General features: G+C 42.1%; 1 protein-coding gene across 16 annotated transcripts in view; it reads left to right on the plus strand.

Moving 5' to 3' along the window:
- CADPS2 (calcium dependent secretion activator 2) overlaps positions 1–21,270 on the plus strand; it is a 454,201-nt gene that overhangs the window by 407,588 nt on the left and 25,343 nt on the right. For 12 of the 16 annotated variants that reach the window (XR_012010532.1, XM_072783288.1, XM_072783296.1 and 9 more), the window contains 5 exons: positions 601–748; positions 1,449–1,463; positions 7,438–7,512; positions 11,843–11,926; positions 12,032–12,064. Coding sequence is in view for 15 of the 16 variants with exons in the window: in XM_072783288.1 (XP_072639389.1) it covers positions 601–748; positions 1,449–1,463; positions 7,438–7,512; positions 11,843–11,926; positions 12,032–12,064 (355 nt within the window). In the remaining variant the exon portion in view is untranslated. The remainder of the gene's footprint in view (positions 1–600; positions 749–1,448; positions 1,464–7,437; positions 7,513–11,842; positions 11,927–12,031; positions 12,065–21,270) is intronic. The other 4 variants (XM_072783294.1, XM_072783290.1, XM_072783295.1 and 1 more) reach the window with 1 other exon arrangement.

Raw genomic sequence — 21,270 nt, forward strand, 5'->3', positions numbered from 1 at the left:
TCTTTGGATACTTTAGCAGAAAACAATTCCAAATTGCCTGTTGCACAGTTTCTTTCAAACACCCATCTACAACTTTAGATACTTGAAAGAAAACCTAAGTGACACAGAAGAAGTAGACATTCTCTGCTGTACATTAATTACGATGCTTTAGAGTTTTCCAGACTTGTACATTCATTTATTTATTTATTTGTTTATTTACTTATTATTATTATTTTTTTTTTTTGGTAAGCCTCACACAGGATTTATTCCACTTTAATGCAGAGATGCAAGTGGCTGTTTTACTTGGAAATTAATTCAGGCAGTTAAGTAAAACCAAGAGATTTTTCCATAAAACGTCTTATGCTAGATGAAACAAATGGCTTCCTTTGGGCAGAGATACTGTCTGCATGACTGCAGACGCTGTTTCATACAAAATGCCTCCCCAGTCTTTCATGAGACACCTGATAAAGAAGAGCAGGCCACCCCCTGGCTCCCAAACTGATGCCGCGCTCCTTATTTGCATGTTTTAAATTAGCATCTTGTAGTGTTGATTTCACTTTGACTAAGCAGGTGAGACATATTTCAGAATTTCTTACTCTGAATTCATGTTTCAATGAATAGAACAAGAACCGCGTTTGAAATCAAGCTGCAAAAGGCAAGCAAAACAACTGACTTGCGCATTCCGGCTTCTGTGTGCACAATGTTTAATGTACTCGTTGACGCCAAAAAGCAAAGCACCAAACTTTGTGCCCTGGATGGAGGACAAGAGGTAAGTGAACCGAGTATCCCACAGGGACGTGCAGCACAAGGTGCCCCAGCTGTTTCCAGAAGGCTCTCACTTGGTTAGATTGAAAGGCCAAGTTCTTCAATAGAAGCGCTTGGTCTTTTCTTCACTATAATAGCGGACTTCATCCCGGCTCATGTCACTTTCCTCTCCTTTCTATGAACACTGCCCAAAATTTTACAAGTGGCAGTTGAAGCTTTTAACAGCTTAGGTGTTGTGTATTTACATAAACCTTGCTTTTCACAAGCAAATAAGAAAGCTAGAAAGCTCCCCGCTTTGTTTATACAAATCTAGAGTATCCAGAGTTTGCATTCAAAAAACAAGGCACAGAAAATAGCATATGAAATATTTTATTCATACAAAAGTTTCCGTGTTTTAAAAATAAAGTAGAAATGCACTTTAAAAATTAGACTTCTTTTTTTAAAATGAATATCCCATTTTTTCATTTTGATTCATGTTTTGTTTGGTTGTATATTGCAAAACACACCTCATGTTATCCCATGATTTCTTTTTGTTGAAAGTGACGTTTGTGTGAAAATGGATCTATTTTTCTTAGATTATCTGTTGAAGCTGACATTGTGTTGCCGCTTTTCTCATTGTAATTACTTTTTCATCATTTTTTTACTCTTCCCTTATGTTCTCCTTCGTTGTCTTTTTTTTTTTTTTTCTCCATGGCATGATCCAGTTTGGTAGTCAATGGGTAAGTCGCTCTCTTTTATTTATTTTTTTTGTTTGTAAAAGCACATTTTCACTTAAATTATTATTTTTATAAATGTACATTTTTTTATTTTCACCTTTTCCAATTAATGTAATTAATTCCATTTTCAGGTTTATGTTTTCTGTGTATGTGTAGAACACTGACAGCTTATTATAACATAGCAATACGCAGAGAGACATTAAAACACCTATAAATACTTACACCTTAAATAATGTCAAGGGAAATGTTTCTTCCCTATTAGACTGCAGAACCTACAAACTTCCCTTAGATTGTTTAAGGATAAGATTATTTAAAAAGAAATGAATTCACCCTCCTTTTTAAACAACATTCAAATTTCAGAAGCAGAGTGATTATTACTATTTCAAGGTGCATATATCTATAGTATATACTTTGACTAATGCTAGAAAAAATTGGAGTTCTGGATGACATATATCAGGGCACCTCCAAATTTGAGGACCGGGAGGCCGCTGCTAAGGTCACTTCATGCAGAAGAACCCAGTTGTGGATTTCAGTAAGGTAGGTACGCGCCCAGCAGCGTACAGTCTTGCCTCCCGCTCATGGCCTGGGCAGTAACCAGAACCAGAGGCAGGCCTGGGTCAGCAGCCCTTCCTCTTCCCCACACAAGGTTGTCTTGAATTACTACCCAGAACTTCAGAGGAACATGATATGAAAAGTCGTATGCATACAAAACAGAGTCGCTCTCATATATATATATATTTATATGAGATATATATATACACACACACATATATGTGATCTCATATATACATATATAATCATATATATCATATATGTATATATGTGTATATATATTTACATTTATATTTATATATCTGTTCTATATATACATGTGATAAGCCAAAGGGGTTTTGGATATGCTCTGTGGATATGTTAAATCTTACAGGTCTTACAGTTGCCACCTAGGAATACAAGTCAGGGTGACTCTACTAAGCTAACAATTCTCATCCAAGCAGAAGGGCTTAGGTAGCTCTGAAAGGGGATGACAAGGCCCACTATTTACAAATTTCATACTTATTTAACCCAGATACAGACACTGGCTATTTGGCCATAATTTATGCACATGTACTTATTTCGTTCTTTGAGCAGTTTCGAGGGGAAAAGATGTATTTCTATTACCATAGCACATACAACCTAACAGATACATTAAGTAACCGATATGTGTTATAGAATGTTCAGTAATTATTCTCTGAACGCCTGCAACGTGACTTATTACCTCTAATTATCTGAATGAGGAAGCAGCTGGCTTGGATATCAGTGGCTCATCTCTACCATTTCATGTTTTTACTACAGATGTGAGCCTTTGATGGTCTACTCAGAAATATTGTCTTAAGTCTTCACACGTCCATCCATTTCTCATCAGGTTTATAGGAACATCTTGCCTCTTCCCACTGATACTGGATTTACCCATTTGCTTTTATTTTAACATGCATGGCAGTACCTGACACATAACAGGCACCGAGTAAATATTTTTTGAATGAACAGACTGATTGGTCGTCACCACTTTAAAAATCCTCCCCTGAAAAAAATAATAAAATAAGTAAAAAAAATAATAATAAAAAAATCCTCCCCTGTAAGAAACGACTCTCTCTAGTACCTAAAAAGAAAAACAGGTACACGCACAAATGACAAAGCACTGTTGCATTGTCAAATGATCCTTAATATTAACAGGTAGATGGTTTTGAAAAGTAATCTGCTACTGTTCATTATATTTGCATCTGTACCTTCTCACCAGAGACAATTAGATCCCCACAACTTTCACACAATTAATACAATTCAAAATGTGCAGGTGTCAAACCCATTAGCAACTATGAAAAGTGGTAAATAAGAATTTCAGTGCAAAAGAAGGATTTTATGCTTTGCTTTTTACTCACCAATACATATACCCGCATGATTGCACAGGGTTTCCCTCTCTGTGCTTGAGGTAAGTTTTGGAATTGTTGCAAATTAGCAAATCCGTTACATGCAGAGGTGAGCCAGTGGACCTCATTCTGCAGTAAGCAACAAATAAAAAACTAGATTATCACACAATTGGGAACCTTGTAAAATACCTGCTTACCTAGATAAACCTAGTAGGGATAGTTGCCTGAGTTGTACTGAGAGACCTCTCCAGAGTCCCAGGAAATTTGTCATATGGCATTGCCGAGATGAAACTTTCCCAGCTCCTTTTCCACGAGGCGGCCCCTTCCCTGCTCCTACGTTACGGCTGTTTCCTCACGTGGCACGTGGTGATGCAGACGTGCTCAACCGCAGCCCAGAATGGTGTCTAATGGAGTCATTAGTGAGCCAATGATCTGCTCCTGTGACAGCTGTGTGTAATGAGTCAGCAGTCTCGGGCCAGTTCCTCGGGGACAGGTGTTGAGACCACAGAGCCACCAGTGTTTAGATATCATTGTTCTCCACCGACTGCATGGGTCTGAGGTAATTCTCGGCCCTCAGCGCCCCTGCATCTGATAGGAGCCCATCCATTAAGGGTGAAAGCACAGTAATGGAGGCTCCTTGTGTAGGATTCTCCACGACAGTAAAATGTTTCCACCTCCAGACCTAACAATTCAATTCCGTTAAAGTTCTTCCCAAGAGAAAGACCCAAATCTTTTAAGAATGCTGGGTTGTGCTGGCATTTGATTAGTCTTCGTTTCCAGTGTGTTTACATTAGCAGCAGTCAGATGAAAAGAGAGGATAGGTACCTGAGGACGGGGGCCAGGCTTTCAGACCCGCGTCTGATCTCTCAATTCCCTGCGCTCCGTGGAGTGAGAATTCCTTACAGGTTAATCTTGATTTAGAGTCAGAGTCATCTGCTGGAGAAGCACAGACCCGTTGCTTTTGAGGGCAGACATAAGGAGAATTAGTTTAAGAAAGGGGCTGTAGGGATCCCTGGGTGGCTCAGCAGTTTAGTGCCTGCCTTTGGCCCAGGGCGTGATCCTGGAGTCCTGGGATCGAGTCCCACGTCAGGCTCCCGGCATGGAGCCTGCTTCTCCCTCCTCCTGTTTCTCTGCCTTTCTCTCTCTCTCTCTCATAAATAAATAAATAAATCTTTAAAAAAAAAAAAAAAAAAGAAAGGGGCTGTAATTTGCCAAAGCCCTGGGATGTAGGATTATCGATCCGGCTTGGAATATTCTGATAGAAATTGTATAGGTTTTTATTGTTGCAGACAAAAACTTTGCGGATTTTTATCAAAAATTCAGTCTATTAATGCCAGTAAAATATCTACCAGTTTCAGGTTAGGTAGCGTAGATGTCTGTGCAGGCAAATCCTCCTCCTCTCGGTGCCCTCCTTTGGTGTATCTGGCCTGTCTTTGGGCGCTGTCTGGACCCCCTGATGAACAACTCTTCCCGCCTAACCTTCTGTCACCTCTGTGTGGTGTATGTGAATTATTCTCCTTGCAGAATGTGTATGTAAAATATGGATTCTGAGGCCACCTGCCCACTCCCCTCCCCAGGGCCTCCAGACCACCTCTGACAACTGTGTAGCGAGAGGAGATTCTGGAAGTTCTCAGCAATTTTAATATTAGTGAAAGCCCGAGCTAATCAGATAAGTTTACAATAGCAAAATGTCACATCATAAAAACCTAACAAACCTTACGTTGTTTGGGTTTGCCCCTTGGGCAGTACATTTACTCTACTTTCTTCCTTTTTAATTTTTTGTGTTTCTCTCTCCGTCTCCTCCCCCTTCCCCACTCCCCTCCCGGCTCCCTCCCTCCCTCTCTCCTCTCACTGCTTTTGGCTGGATCAGGTGTCAAAGAAAATAGTCTTAAGGTGAATATTATAGGAGAATTTGATGGCTCCTGGGGTCCATACCTTTCCCTGCCTCTTGATAAAAAGGGTGTGAGGAACCCCTTGAGTGGCTCACCTCGTAAGATGTGTCCAAATCGATCCAGTCTAAAAGTTTAACATGTAGAAGCTCTACAGTTTTATGTCCAGTAGCCTTTTGATGATATTTGATTACTTTTGAGTCAAAAGATGACTCTATGGCAGGGGCGCTCGGCTGGCTCCATCAGCAGATCCCGTGACTCTCGTTCCGGGGTTTGTAAGTGTGAGCCCCATGTTGGGTATAGAGAATAACTCAGCAATAAATCTTTTAAGAAATGAAATATAGACACACACAGAACATATCAAGTATATATTTAAGAACATGGAAGCCCTCAGAGGTCTGGGCGCCTGGGTCCCCATATGGCCGATAGCACTTTGCAGGAGAGAGAAGTGAGAAGCCCGACGCCTGTATCCCTTTCCAGTTCTCCCCCAAAGAGGAGCCTCGTCTGGTATCTCACTTCCACCTGCTGCACAGACACAAATTTGGAGAGAGAAGGATGTAAAGAGAGAGTAGCAGGGAGGGAGAGCCGGGCACAGCTCGTTGGCATAAGCTCCTGACGCAGGTCAGCTCCCGCTGGCGCTGGGGACCTGCTGGTGCCCTGTCTGCGGGCCTTCCCAGCTGTCTCAACGGGCATCCAGGGTCTTCAGGCGGTTTCTCTTCTCCTTTGTTTTTCTTTATTTTCCGCCCCTCTTCCTTCTCTCCAGGATGTTGTAAAAAAGCCAAGGGGTCCACACTACTGTGCTAGAAATCCACCCTCTGTGTTTCTGTTGCTTCTGGAGAGCACGGGTTTGAGAACCAGGAAGGCCCTTTTTCAGGAAGACAGACACATAATTCTTCCCTCTAGGAGAAATACATGCCTGGAAAGTTCCATATTCACATGTGTGTGATTAATTTTAGACCACAGATCAACACGCACGTGTACGTGCAGAAAAGAAAATTGACGTGCTCCAGAATTATGCTTCCCTTTTTCTTTATGCAGGTAGACGGCCACTTGTAACTGTCAGAGCCTGTGGGGGGATCACGCCCGTGTATTCCAGAGCAGACCTAAGTTGGTGTTTTGTTGTGTATGAAAACTTTGAGACATGTTTTCAGAAGAAAAAAATAGCCTTCAAAAACTTACATCCTAGGAAACCATTCATCCAGCAGCTGTTAAGTTGGTCTAATGTTTATACTGACCTGAGTACTTTTACTCTGTGCATTATGTTAGCTGTTCCAAGAAGCCTTGAACCATCAAGATAGGGTTAGTCTTTACAAGTCACATTTTCTGTGAAGTGGCTATTGGGGACAATCGGCTGTCAGATAAATGCTTCTAAAGCAAGAATTACTGTTTAAATGAATGTGCCTCCACACACCGCAGAAGCCAAAGCTCCTGCTAATTTAAGAATGCAACTCTCCAGTATTCTCTAAAGAAAGCAAAAAAGGAGGCTTTCAGGTTTATTTTAAATACACCTTTTTTATATTTACTTAAAGGCGTCTTTTTCATGAGGAAGCAGTGATAAAACTATGGGGAGTGAGTGCTGCTTCATTATACCTTTTATGGCCTATTAATTTGTTACCATCTATTCACCTTTGTTGATGAAATTTTAATTTTGCCCTTGCTTGAGCATATTGTAAGAATTGTATAAACTGCTGCTCCGTGCGCTGACAAAACGGTCCTTTTAGAGTGAACAATTGGGAGCTCATTTTATTTCTAGAGCACATTTAAAATAACTTATGAATGAGAGTTGTCAGACATGAAATGCTGTATTAATTAAATCTTTTTCTAGTCTTTTTGCTTCTCCAGCTAAACCAACCCTTTAGAAAAATACGCGGCCACCTTAATTATAGAGGAGAAGACAAAAAGTATCCTTCACATTCCTCTGCCTGAATAAGAATAAGAACCCAATTCATCTATATAATAACCCCATTAGCTGCTTAACTCAACAGCGCACATGGGAAAATTTTCAAACCACAATGTAAAAAGTGTTGATTGGGTGGATCGTTTTCAAGGTTTTGTTCTTCTAATGTTCAAAATGATCATTTTAAGTAAATCCGATCTGTCATAACTGGGAGCTTTAAAGCATTTATGACTTAGAACAAAAGTTTTGTGTCCACATCAACTAATGCATCTTTGTCTTTTAACATCCAGCAACAATACCATTCAAAAATAGATGATTTGATTGACAACACCGTAAAAGAAATCATTTCGCTGCTAGTCTCAAAGGTAACGTATTATTTATTCACCTTAAGTCAGATTCGAAAATCATTTTGCTGAGCATGTTTGGGGAAAAAATCTGTCTTATGTTTCTAAATACCTAATGGAGAAACAGTAGTTTTAAAAATAGCTGCGAGAAAAGTTCAGATTCTAAGAAGAGTTCCGAACAAAACATTAACACTCTTTGTCAACAACTTTTGATTTTTTTTTTGTTTGTTTACAATTCATCTCGGCTTTTCTTGCAGCTGTTGGCTTTTAAAAATAACTCTGTCTTCCAGCAAGACTTTATTATTTTACATTTATGTCCTCTTTCTACTCGTCTGTTTGGCTGATTCAAGCAGTCACCAGTCGTTGAGTGTAGCCTGTTTGTTGGGATGCCGTTGGCGAGGCTCTAGAGCTGGTCGCAGGTGGACGGAGGAGGCGGGCAGGCTGCGGTCTGAGGTTCTCCACTCCCAGGGGGCCCCCGCGACTTCCAGCTTGATGCCACACGTATCTGTGACAAACCCCACAGCCTCTAATTGTCTAAGGGATGAAGCATAAATGAATATCCCATTGAATGCCTTAGATGATTTGCCGTCCCACTGAGGTCACAGACTGCCATGAGCGACACTGGAGATCCAGGGCTGCCGGGGAAGAGACGGAGACTGGAACGCAAGACAGAGAGGGGTCCGGGTGGACGCGGTCGGGGGGACGCCCACGGGAACGGAGAGAGCCTGTGCTCCCGCAAGGCTTGGTCAAAGAACCCCCGTCAGGCTTCATGAAACCATTGGAAGAACGTACGGAAAGCAAAGGAAAAAACACCCCCGATTTAATAAACGAGGGACATGCTGTTTAGAAAAGAAAAAAAACAGGTGCCCAATAAGCATGAAAACGTTAAACCTCATTCACAATTTGAGGAATGAAGAAAAACTACAATGAATATGCCACGTTTTCTAGGAAGTTAGCGTAGGTATTTTTAAACCGACACTTGGGTTTGGAAAAGGTGAGGTGGGACACTCCCGTCTCCCGTCTGCAGGAGTGTAAACTGCCACGGCCTTTCTGGAGAGAGAGCTTGGAACTATGTGGAGCACATGAACACCCTCTTACCTAAGAACTATTTTGTGGGTTTTCTCCTGCTCAGAGAGATGCACAAGGTATATATACAATGATAGGGTTGCAATGACTTCTAATCGAAATTTGGAAGCAACTTTAATCTCTAACATGAAGGGAACGGTAAAGTAAATGACGGGGCATCTATATTAAGAAACCATGGTTTCAGAGACTATTCGTGATAAAGGAAAGGTTTCCTAATATACTAGCAAGTGGGGAAAAAAAAAAAAAAAGCTTAACATTTTAGAAATGTAAAGTATGACCTGTCTGGCATCACATTGGGAAAGGACAGGATAGACTCCGAAATGTTGGCAGAGCCGCTCTGGATGGTGCGGTCAGGCTGGAATTTTGAGGCAGGTAGATTCTTTGGGATTTCAGGGGTTCTTTTGTTTTGTTTTGTTTGTATTTTGCAAATTCTTTGGTAGCAGGTGTTGAGATGGGAAATAGCCACCAAGATGCAGTTAGAACAGCCTCACCCCTCCAGCACGTTCTTGTTCTCGTTACTTCTCCCACCACGAGAGTGCCTCCCGCTTCGCCCAAAGTGGAAAGGGAAGAGGCTAATGGGAGACGCGTCCGGCAGGTGGGGGAAAGGCGAACCCCAGGGAGCGGAGCCCCAGGGGGGAGCAGGGGCTTGCAGCACTGCACAGAGGCCGGCCCACGGCACGAGGGTGGAGGTGACACGGGACCGCCCTTGCCTGTGAGTCAGCCGGGGAAGTTTAACCGGGCGGCCCGACCCCATCGTCACGCTGCCCCCGTGCGGGTTGTCTTGTGAGTCGGGGCCTCACGGAAGCCCTTAAATTGCCCCATAGCGCGCAGCTGGTAGAGCCTTAAACAGGCAGCGAGGAAAAGGGACCAGGGCGGGATTTGTGCCGGCGCGGGGAGGGCTGCGTGTCCTCTGCGTTCTCTCCTGGCGAAGGAAAAAACGGAATCTTTTTTTATGTCAAATACATCTGTTAATCGGAAAAATAGTATATTTGACTCAAGTAAGGAAACAGTGTTGTAGAGATCAGTGCTATTCAGTAGAGCTCTCTGCGGTCTAAAAATACCAGCACCATCCAGTGCACGGCCTCCTAGCCACGCGTGCCCACGGCCACTGGAACGGGCCCAGTGCAACCGAGGAACTGAAATTTTAATTTTACTTAATTATATAAGTAATTTTAACTAAAATAGCCTACTGTAGCTAGCTATTATAAATGGGGTTAGCGCCCTTCGCTTCTAAGAGGCTTCCCGCAGAGCTCCCTAGCTCCTTCTGCCGTGTGGAAATGCAGCCAAAAGCCGTCATCTCTGAACCAGGAAGTGGGTTCCCACCAGACACAAATACACCGTCGTCTCGTCGCTGGACTCCCGGCCTCCAGACCTCTGAGGAAAAGACGTCCGCTTCTATGTCACCCAGTCGAGGGCGTGCGGTCCAGCAGCCTCCGGGCTAGTAACGGGGAGACGGAGGGAACCCTGGGTGCCGTGGACTGGCGCAGGGTGCCTGGAAGAGGGACAGATCGCGAGGGGAGGACCGCGGGGCAACACCGGCCCGTGCAGGCCCAGCTGTCTCGGAGATGCGGGCAGGAGGGGGCGGCCAGCGACCCCAGCGGGTGGTTGGGTCTGGAATTCCGAGGAAGTCGATGGAGCCAAGCGATCAACCCGATTATAAGATGTCAACCATTAGGGATGATTCCGTGCGTGGCTGCTACTCTTAGGCAGATGTCCCATAACTGGAAACTCCACGGAGAAATAAAAATCAGCCTTGAAGGGGAAAAAGATAAAGATGCTTCTAGCCCAAAAGGGACTTAGGTATTTTTACTGAGAAAAAAAAAAAAAAAGATGACAGCAGGAACGTTCTTGTTCATTGACTTGTAGTTGTGAGCGGTGGGTGATTTTGTGGGTTTTGCTGTTTGTATCCCTTAGGATACCTGACAGCGTGCAGGACTGTCACTCTTCCAAGGTGCGGCTTCGGCCGCAGCCGCGCGGCCCTGTTTCCGTTTCTTACATCATGTCGCACCCGGTGCGTGGGGAGCCCCTGGGGAAGCCTGTGCTCCTCTTGCAGAGACTACTTTGCGGTAATTGACCAGCCACCAAGAGAAGCGGGTCTCCCGTGCGCTCTGGGTGAGCTCGCGGTCACCGGAGACCAATAAGCCGCGTCCCTAGCACTGTTATCACTTTGTTGAAGAAGCTGCTATGTGAACAAAAACCAGCCTTCGTTAATTTCCCTTTTCGTATTTGAAAAACCTTGTCAGGAGTCCCCCTTTGGGAGCTTATAATTTGTCAATAGCGCGTGTTATTTTGGTTCTAAAGAGGAAAGATGTGCGGCGGTAGATTCCTACTGAGTTCTCCTCCTGTCTTAGTATTTCCACTCGATGACCTCTAACTCCCCACACCCTTGGTCATAGGATGCGTACACGTCTTAGCTGTAACTTCATAGAGGAAATGAACTTGTAGAAACGTAAAGCACTCGTGAGATGAATTTTAAATCCGTAACACTCACGGGGCGTGGGCGCACGCACAGTGGTAACCGTGGAGGGCCCCGTGGGCGTCGTGCTGGCCCGAGCTCCCACAGTGGTCAGTGTTGGAATCAGGATCTAGAACCTCGGTCTCGGGCTCTTTCCCTTGCAGCCTGCAGCACGTTCGTCTGTTTTCTCTCCAACTGCTTCGTAAGCTTCTGAGAGCAGATTTGATCCCTGTGTGTCTAGTTAGAGCCTCTCGGTAAAGGCCCGGCGCCTACTGTCGGGCTTCCCTGCAGTGTCACAGGAGCATCAAATGTCACACATTCCTCCTGTTACCTGGTCACTTTTATTCAACTTCTTCAATAGATAGAAATGATAGATAGATAGATAGATAGATAGATAGATAGATAGATAGATAGATAGAGAGAGAAGGTCAGGGAATGGCCAACTATGAGAGAAAGGAACTTGAGGAAGCTTGACCATCATTGCTTCTAAACATCAGTACTGAGGTTAGCCTCGGGAACTTCAACTTCTTTATTAAAGGTTTAAAATAACTCATGTGTTCTGTGAAAAGGCTGCTATTACATATTATTTTTTTATCTTAAAAAAAATTTTTTGTGTGTGTATTATTTCCAGCAGTGGAAAAGGGCCGTAGGGCTCATCTTCACATGAAACAGTGAACCTTACAAGTCAGCCCTCCGCTGCTGTCACTTTGTTCATTGTGGATTTTTGTGCTGTGGGGGAAGTTGGTCCAGAAATTATTCCCCCTGTTATTAATTTGTAATATTCTAAATACTCACTATAAATGATTACAGTTTGTTTCAGTGTTGGAAGGGGTGTTATCCAAGCTGTCAAGATACGATGAAGGCACTTTCTTTTCATCCATCCTGTCATTCACTGTAAGTATTTGAATGAGTTCTCTTCTGCTGTCTTTTGACTGCTGTCATAGTGCTTATCTAGCAGTTAAGAAAATAATTCTCATAATTATCTCTTTTCCACTTAAGGTGAAAGCAGCTGCAAAATACGTTGATGTTCCAGTAAGTATTTTTTATTTGCTTTTAAAAACTGTGTGTGTGTGTGTGTGTGTGTAACTCTATCTTAAATAATTACGGTTTACCACAGATTTATTTCAGATCTTTAAAGCAGTGAGTGCCATTCCCTCGGGGAGCAGTTTATTTTCCTTAAGCAAGTGCTAACTCTCATAACAAGGCTTGACATGGTGATTTCAGTGTCCTTTCTCCACTTTAACTCAGGAACTCTCGTGGAGATCAAGTCACTATGAGAACATGTCAGCTCGGGTGGTTCTAATACTCCAGGACTGGGTACAAAATGCCTCAGACCATTTACAGAAAAATGCTTACTGTCTCTTCGCTTTATATGAAAGCTGTGCCAGGTTTCTCATAGGAGTTAAAGTAACAATAGAGATGAACCAGTTAAATCAAAGAACTAGTTTTCTCTCTCTCTTTTTTTTTAAAGATTTTATTTATCCATGAGAGACACACACAGAGAGAGGCAGAGACACAGGCAGAGGGAGAAGCAGGCTCCATGCAGGAAGCCCAATGGCGGGACTCGATCCCAAGACCCTGGGGTCACAGCCTGGGCTGAAGGCAGACGCTCAACCACTGAGCCACTCAGGTGCCCCAAATAACTAGTTTTCTAAATAAAAATGTAGTATGAATCAATATTCACTTATTTTAAACACTTGGCATTTTGCAGAATTCTTGGGAAATAATTTGTAACCTGTAAATCTGTTCAAAGATTAAGATACCATGAGCTACCATTAGAAAATTCACAGGACAAATATAATCAACAAGTTACATTTGTAACTTACATTACAATTATAAAATGTGTTACACTTAACATATTTTAAATTGATAATCCTAAGCAATTACGTTTTGCCTTCATCCTATTATGACATATGTATGATCAAGGCCTATTATGTTCTGTTTAATCATGTATCTTGGCATATGTATCGCTTTGCAAAGAATTTGAGCACAATGAAAATAAAACTTACAAATTGAAACTAAATGGAATATAAGTCAGGCAACCTGGGTGGCTCAGTAGTTTAGCACCACCTTAGGCCCAGGACGTGACCCCGGGGTCCTGGGATCGAGTCCCACGTCAAGGTCCCTGTGTGGAGCCTGCTTCTCCCTCTGCCTGGGTCTCTACCTCTCTGTCTCTCATGAATAAATAAATAAAATCTATAAATAAATACATACATACATAAAATGGAATATAAGTAAATGAAATATAAATAAATAAATAAAAATAATAAATAAATAAATAAATAAATAAACAAACAAACAAACAAACAAACAAACGGAATATAAGTCATCTTATCTTTGCTTGAGATTGTGCTTGGGTAGCATCACATCTAGCTTGTCATTATGAACGTTAGTGGTTTAGGGACTGGCAAGCTCTGTATACCAGTTGTAGATGGCTCTTATTTTTTTTTAATGTTATTTAAGCTCAATTAACATATAATGTAGTATTGGTTTCAGAGGTAGAGGTCAGTGACTCATCAGCCTGTGTAACACCCAGTGCTCATCACGTGCCCCTCCACGACCCTCAGTTTTGTTTCCTATGGTTAAGAGTCCCTGGGATCCCTGGGTGGCGCAGCGGTTTAGCACCTGCCTTTGGCCCAGGGCGTGATCCTGGAGACCCGGGATCGAATCCCACGTCGGGCTCCCGGTGCATGGAGCCTGCTTCTCCCTCTGCCTGTGTCTCTGCCTCTCTCTCTCTCTGTGTGACTATCATAAAAAAAAAAAAAGAGTCCCTTATGGCTTGTCTCCTCTCTGACTTTATCTTGCTTTATGTTTTCCTCTCTTCCCCTATGATCCTCTTGCTTTGTTTCTTAAATTCCACATATGAGTAGGATCATATGATAGTCTTTCTCTGATTGACCTATTTCGCTCAGCATAATATCCTCTAGTTCCATCCACGTCATTGCAAATGGCAAGAAAACTCTTTCTATGGCTGAATAGTATTCCATTGTCCGGGTAGACCACGTCTTTATCCATCATCTGTGGATGCACATCCGACCTCATTCCATAGTTTGCCTATTGTGGACATTGCTGATATAAAACATTGGGGTGCAGGTGCCCCTTTGGATCAGTACATTTGGATCTTTGGGAAAAATACCCCGTAGTGAAATTGCTGGATCATAGGGTAGCTCTATTTCAACTTCTTGAGGACCCTCCATACTGTTCTCCGCAGTGGCTCCACCAGCCTGCATTCCCACCAGCAGTGCAAGAGGGTTCCCCTTTCTCCCCATCTTCACCAACATCTGTTGTTTCCTGACTTACTCATTTTAGCCATTCTGACAGGTGTGAGGTGGGATCTCCCTGTGGTTACTTCCCTGATGCCGAGTGATGTTGAGCATCTTTTCATGTATCTGTTGGCCATTTGTATGTCTTCTTTGGAGAAATGTCCGTTCACGTCTTCTTAAATGGCTCTTATTTTTACTGTGGACTGAATAACCCCCAGATTTACTGCTGCCATAATTATTATAAATGAATATTTTAAACCTTTTTTTCATAATGGTAAGTGTACTCTTTAATCCCCAAACCCTACTTCCCCTGTCCCCCCACCCACCCACTTAACTCCCCTCTGGTAACAATCAGTTTGTTTCCTGTAGTTAAGAGTATAAATGGATATTTTTTAAGGAAAAGGCTATGGATTTTCCCAGCTCTGCATAGAGTTTCTTTGGAACAAGGCTTTTTTATTTCACAAATGATTCCCAAAGAATTCTTGGTGTCCTCTTTGTCTTGTACCTAAGAATCAGAAAATCAGCACTGGGCAATAAGCAGAAATAATCACATGTATAGGGTCTTGCAAAAGAACAGCACAACAGAGAGAAAGGAAAAATTAAGGAGAATTTATATTCCCTATCTTAAGACAAATAATCGTAGGAACATGTGAAATTCCTTGAAATTCCTAACATGCTTTAGAATACAGCTTTGTTTTTATTTTGAATTAAAAATGGAATGGGATACCATAATTATTTCTGTTCTTAGGGCTTTTGAAGTTTTTTTTTTTTAAGACTTTAATCTATTTTTTAGAGAGAGAGAGTACGAGTGGAAGGGGCAGAGGAGAGGGGAGGAGAATCTCAAGCAGACTCCACTGAGCAGAGGAGCCCCACCCAGGGCTCAGTCTCATGACCTGAGCCAAAACCACGAGGTGGATGCTTAGCCGACTGTGCCACCCAGGCGCCCCACGGCTTTCGAGGTTCTTAATTTGACCTTGTGCTAGATCTGTCAGACCTTACAGAACTTGAGAGTTGAAAGATAGAGAAAGCGGTTCATTCATCCTCCGCCTCATTGCAGAAACCGCCCTCCCTTCATACCCCTCACAGAGATTCATTCAGGCTCCGTGAATTTTTTTGGTGATTGCAGGCTTATGTCTAATGAACTGAAGATCTGCACCTCTGTGAATTCTTCCTTGATTCTAAACCCTCTTCTGCATGATAGCCCTTCAAATAGTTGATGATAATAAGTCATGCCTCCTCTTCCCAAAGGATGTGGTGGCTGGTCAAAGGGATATATCGTCGGAGGAATTGTTACTGTCTCTATTAGACGTCTTCAGTGTCTTCACTGAACTCACTATTTATTTAACACCAAGTGCTAGGCTCTGGGCTTACGTGATTAACAATATACATTGACTGCCCGCAAGCCAGTCCGTGTCTAGGATGAAAGAGGTAGAGAAACAGACGTACGTTAAAGCAGCCACAACAACTGGACCCAGGCTCTTTATCGTGCCAGTAACTCGTCGCTCCCTCGAGGGATTCGCATGCCAGTGTCAGTATTAAATCAAGCTGCCCCCCTGCTCCAGCAGAGGATGCTAAATCATAGAGTCTGGCCCTGGGAGATTAGTAAGGGAGGACTTCCTCCCTCGGATCTGGACATTACACCTCAATCACTGATGCCGGTGAATATCAACCTCAAAAGCTGTAAGTTGCTGTTAACTCTTACTGTTTTTTATGCTAAAACTCCAACAAGGTGGAGTTTTACACCTCTCTAAAGCAGTCTTTTAAGGAGAAACTCATGAGAAAGAAGAACACTGGTTCATCAGTCACAAAAAGGTAACTCAAGACTGATCAAAAACCTACCAGCAAAATGCAAACTATCAAACTTCTAGAAGAAAGCATAAGAGAAAATATAGGTGGTCTTGGATTTGATGATGAGGTTTTAGGTGCAACAACACCGGAAACATCCATGAGAGAAAAACAATGTAAATTGGACTTAATAATGAACTACTCTGCACTGTTAAGAGAATGAAAGGACACCCCTACACACCCATTAGTGTGGCTGAAATTTAAATTAAAAAAAAAAATGACAATAGCAAGATGTTAACAAGGATGCAGAGCAACAGGGACCCTCATTCATTGCTGGTGTAAATATAATATGGTACAACTACTTTACGAGACCGGCAGTTTCTTACAAAGCTAGTCTAACCATGCAGCCCACCCACTGCATCTCTAGGTATTTATCCAACCGCTTTGAAAGTGAACATCCACACCAAAACTGCACACAGATGTCCCTACCGACCTTACCCGTAATCACCAAAACTTGGAAGCAACCAAAATGTCCTTCAATAGATGAATGAGACAAGGGGAATATTATCCAGGGAGAGAGAGAGCCTGCAGTGGGGATGGGCAGAGGAAGAGGGAGAGAGACACCCAACGGACTGCACGCCCAGGGTGCTCCACCGCCAGAGATCAGACCCCGGCCAAAACCAAGACCTGACGGTCTGACCGCCTGTGCCACCAGGTGCCCCGTGTCAGAGGTGACTTTTGAAGGTACAGTCAGGGGCACCTGGCTATGTCGGTAGAGCTTGTGACTCTTGATCTTGGGGTTGTGAGTTTAACCCCCGCATCGGGTGTAGCAATTACTTTAAAAAAAAAAAAAAAAAAAAGGTTCATTAGTGCCCATTGGTGATGGTTAACAGTTGAATAAAGGCTTTCTTTAAAATTAAAAATAATGATGTAGTCGGTCAGTTTTACAGTATTTTCCCTCCTTCCTTTGCATCAAGATACTATTTATTTCTTAGATGAGGCCACTTGAATACTCAATGCTTCAGGATAAGAGCCGGGAAGAATCCAGAGAATGGAGCACTACCCGCAGGGACATAGTGCCCTGGAGGGAGGGCTGCACAGCAGGACCGGATTACAGTCCCCACTGTAGGGGCGCGGAGCTTGCCCGCTGCCCTGCCCAGATGAGCATTTTGCTTCTCTCCTCTTCTTTTGTTTTCTCTGTTGTCTGTTTTGTCTGGCTGGCTCTTCCCTTACGAAGGAAATCCCGGGACCGAAATCCCGGGACCGCTGCTGGACTTCTGACATCCCAACATCCTCAAGGCCCCTTGAGACCAAAATCTGAAATGTTCCCAATTGGGACTGAATAAATCGGTCCCAGTCAATCTCACTTTTAAAAGCTAAATTAAATAATACCCACGGCATTTTAATTTCACGTCTTCAAGTCCTCCGTGTAGTTTGTAGGGTTGACATCATAACACCTGTAGACAGACCAGGGAGAGGTGAGCGAACATGTTTATAAACTGTGGGATCAAAAACCTTCACCTTGGGCAGCCCGGGTGGCTCAGCGGTTTAGCGCCGCCTTCAGCCCAGGACCTGATCCTGGAGACCCCGGATCGAGTCCGTCGGGCTCCCTGAGTGGAGCCTGCTTCTCCCTCTGCCTGGGTCTCTGCCTCTCTCTCTCTCTGTCACTCATGAATAAATAGTCTTAAAAAAAAAAATCTTCACATCATAATCATTACTTATGAAAATGAGAGTGTAAAGGAATTACGTGCTTCACATATTAGCACTTTCCTTGCTCGGTAGTCCTGTATCAGCACCTGTCCCTCCGAACTCTGAGATGTTAGTCATCCTTATTACAGAAATAGCAAGAGAAATACCAGAAGCTCATAGTGTCAAATGGGCAAGACATGACGGGATTAACCTTGAGCCCATAAATCTCAGTTCAAAGTCCACCTGCCTCTTTTCCTGGAGTATTTCAGGCTAAGGTTTTAAACCATTATTCAGTATCCCTTTTCATATTTAAAATAACCTCCTCTTTGGAAGGATTTTTTTTTCCACGACTATACGACAAAATATTTGTACGTGCAAATGCTTACACCTGTGAGTAACCACATATCACTGTGTAGAAGAAATCCTGTGAAGCATCCATGTGAGTTTAAGAGTGAAAACATTATGACTCTGTGAGGTCTCAGTATTAATCACAGCAGATTCTGGTATGATATACTCTGGTAGCATTAGGGTAGGAACCTGCTCTCTACTAATTATGTTCATGGGGAGCAGACCCGAGATCGAGATCGTTATCCAGAGCAAGAGGAGGAATGGAAGTCTCTCCCTTAGAAATGTGGGATTGAAGGAGGTGTGCATACGGGAAACAGGCGTGTCCCAAGTCTAATAGATGTTTTCCAGGGGGTGTGGGTGACATTGTCTTTAAACCTGAATTTTCTGCCTTCCAATTGGGAGTCAAAATGTATAACAGTGTTAATGGAATACTGCTGAATTTAAGAGAAAGGTAATTCTGGCCACTTCACTGCTTGAAATCATAGTGTAGAGGGTTTTATGGGTTTTTTGTTTGTTTGTTTTAAGAACATTGAGATTTTTTTGTCATTGTTTCAAAAAAGTCAGATACACTATTATTAGAAAATCTTGAAAAAATGTATATCCTTGTGATGTTTTTGTTGTTCACATTTCTCCCCCCCTCCCCCCACTTTTATGAATTATTCCTCTTCCCCGGCTTATGTAATACCTAAGACAGGGTAAATCTAGTTTGAAGGCTTTACTTCCATTTGTTTCCTTTTGCTTTTCTATGTGAATACAATATAATCATTCCACTTGTACGGAATTGGTAAAAGATATATTTTCACAACAAAATCATCATGGGTATGCTCAAACCTATTTAAGTTTTCGAGGATCTAGAATTTATTTAGCCTACTCTAAATGCTTTTGAAAAGCTTAACTTTAAGAACATTTTCGCTCAGATGTAAAATTATAGAAATTGCTGCATGAATGCCAAGGTAATAAAGAGTATATTACACAGTGAAAGAAAGCTATATAGTATTGTTAATAATACCTGGATAAGTCATATGTTTGTAGAATTATGTCCTGCGGTCCCTGGTGATCAATTACAGACTACTTCTGAATCTGAAATGCTGGAGCTGAGATAATAAAAATTCCTCCTATTACAATTTCAAACTGAGGAGACCTGTGATTGTTTGAAATCTCAGAAGATCCATATGTGCAAATTATCGGAAATCAGGATATCAAAGTTCCACTCTTTTGTAGGTTCTGTAGGTTCCAAGCTTTTGTAGGTTCTGAGAAGTATACTTTCAAATTAAGTCAATTATACTGTAGCTTCTGGTTCATCTTTGAGGCTGGAATAGTTTATTTCAAAATTTGTCTCCTTGTTAACTAGACACCATGACAGTGTTTGCATAGTGTGTTGTTAACCTCCCGTGGAAGGTTAAGCGGCTTCTTCTGCATCTAAATCCGTTGCTGTGGAAAATGACTTCAGCATTGCACACACCTCCCCGTGAATAGGGGACTGAAGACGTGCACCTGTGGGATTAGGTGTAGCAGCAGGAAGTAAGAGCATTTGCAGCGTATAATTAGCAAGGAATTTTTTTTTCTCTCTTTCTAAACAGCATTTTCATCTCACTAGGTTAACCAGTGATTAATGCTTGAAAAAAAACTTGCTGGAGCTTACACCCTTGCTTAAACTTACTCGCTCACTGGTTTTCAATTACTTACGCAGCCGAAGTCAAGAGGCACTCTCTTTACCATACTTCATGTTCTTCCACATTTATTGATTCCTTTATGATCACAGAGGAATTTTTTAGGTATTTGTGTCCTTTTATTAGGACTTCGTTAGTCGAATTTTGTTCTTTTTTGAATCAAATTAGAATTCGAGAACTCCTGTTTTGCGTTAGAGAGCACTGCCCTGATAAGATGGAGAAGTTAGTGCCCAGTGAACCAAGGATCTCAGAGATTTAAATGGGGGGATGAAAAAAAGCATTGACTCTCAGTGGTATTTAATGCATAGCGTGCTTGCTATGTGGATTTTAAATGTTCTTTCCTCAATTTTGTTAAGAAAACTGCGATTACCAGTATAGAAGAGATTTCTAAACATAGCTCTGTAGAACACAACATTCTTGATTAAAAACTCATCCAAAGCCACAGTTTTTGAAGTTTAGCAGACGTCTCCTTTGGAAGGGTAGTGGACGCCCTCCTGTACCAGCATGTGTAGGAATTCCTTGTCTCCGCCTGGCAGCCTCGAGCATCCCATTCGTTTACACACCAAAACAAAACAAAACAAAAACTTAACAGCGTGTTCAGTTTTTACTTTTTAACAAAACCTCATTTCCTAATAAGGTACCGTATAATGATGAAGTTAAATGCATAACATGTAATAATAGAATTAGATGCAGTGACTTCCAAAGTATGTAAATTTTACTGCCATAAAACAGAGTCTTTGCACAAAGGAGCACTGAACCAGTGATAATGTCTTCTATCCAAACACATTTGTACTGTAAGTAGAAACTGTTTAAAAGGAAAATTACATCTTTTTTCAGCAATTTATCAGAGATAATTACCCTTCATACACTAAAGGAAGGGATAAAGAACTAGAATTCTAATTGGTAAATGTCACCAACTGTTGCAGTTACTCTTACTTGTGTATATTCTTTTAATGATTATAGTCTCATGCCACAGCTACATGAAAATATATTCACTAGGTGTGAAATTCCCATATGTCACAGTTTCAAGAATAGGTAAACAGCTCAAAGATAAAGAAAGAAATAATGCTAATGAGAAATGTAAGAATTCTGGGTTTTGTTTTCCAGGCAAGTGGATCTTAATTTGCCAAAAGGGGAGGAAATACAATTTCAAAAAAAGAAAAGGACAAGCACTTAATTTTGTTGAAATAAACTTTTAAAAGAGCTTCACTTCACACCCTCAACCAGAGATTCTTCTTTCCTTAGAAAGTTGTAGAACTGTCTGCACCCATGGATTCAGTATCATTTCCCTTGGGTCTGCCAACGGGAACAGCATTTACTTTTGGGCTTAAACTGTAAAGTGTTTGTTAGTTTTAGATGTTAGAAGATAAACTCTTCCTGGCTGGTGTTTCATTATGCCGAATGTTATCTTGAAGGAGATCAAAGAAACAGGAAAAAAGACCTTAGAGTCTACGGCCACGGCCACGTGTTTAGAGTCACTAAT

The sequence above is a fragment of the Canis lupus genome, chromosome 18 (genome assembly GCF_048164855.1).
Source record: "Canis lupus baileyi chromosome 18, mCanLup2.hap1, whole genome shotgun sequence".
NCBI lineage: Eukaryota > Metazoa > Chordata > Mammalia > Carnivora > Canidae > Canis > Canis lupus.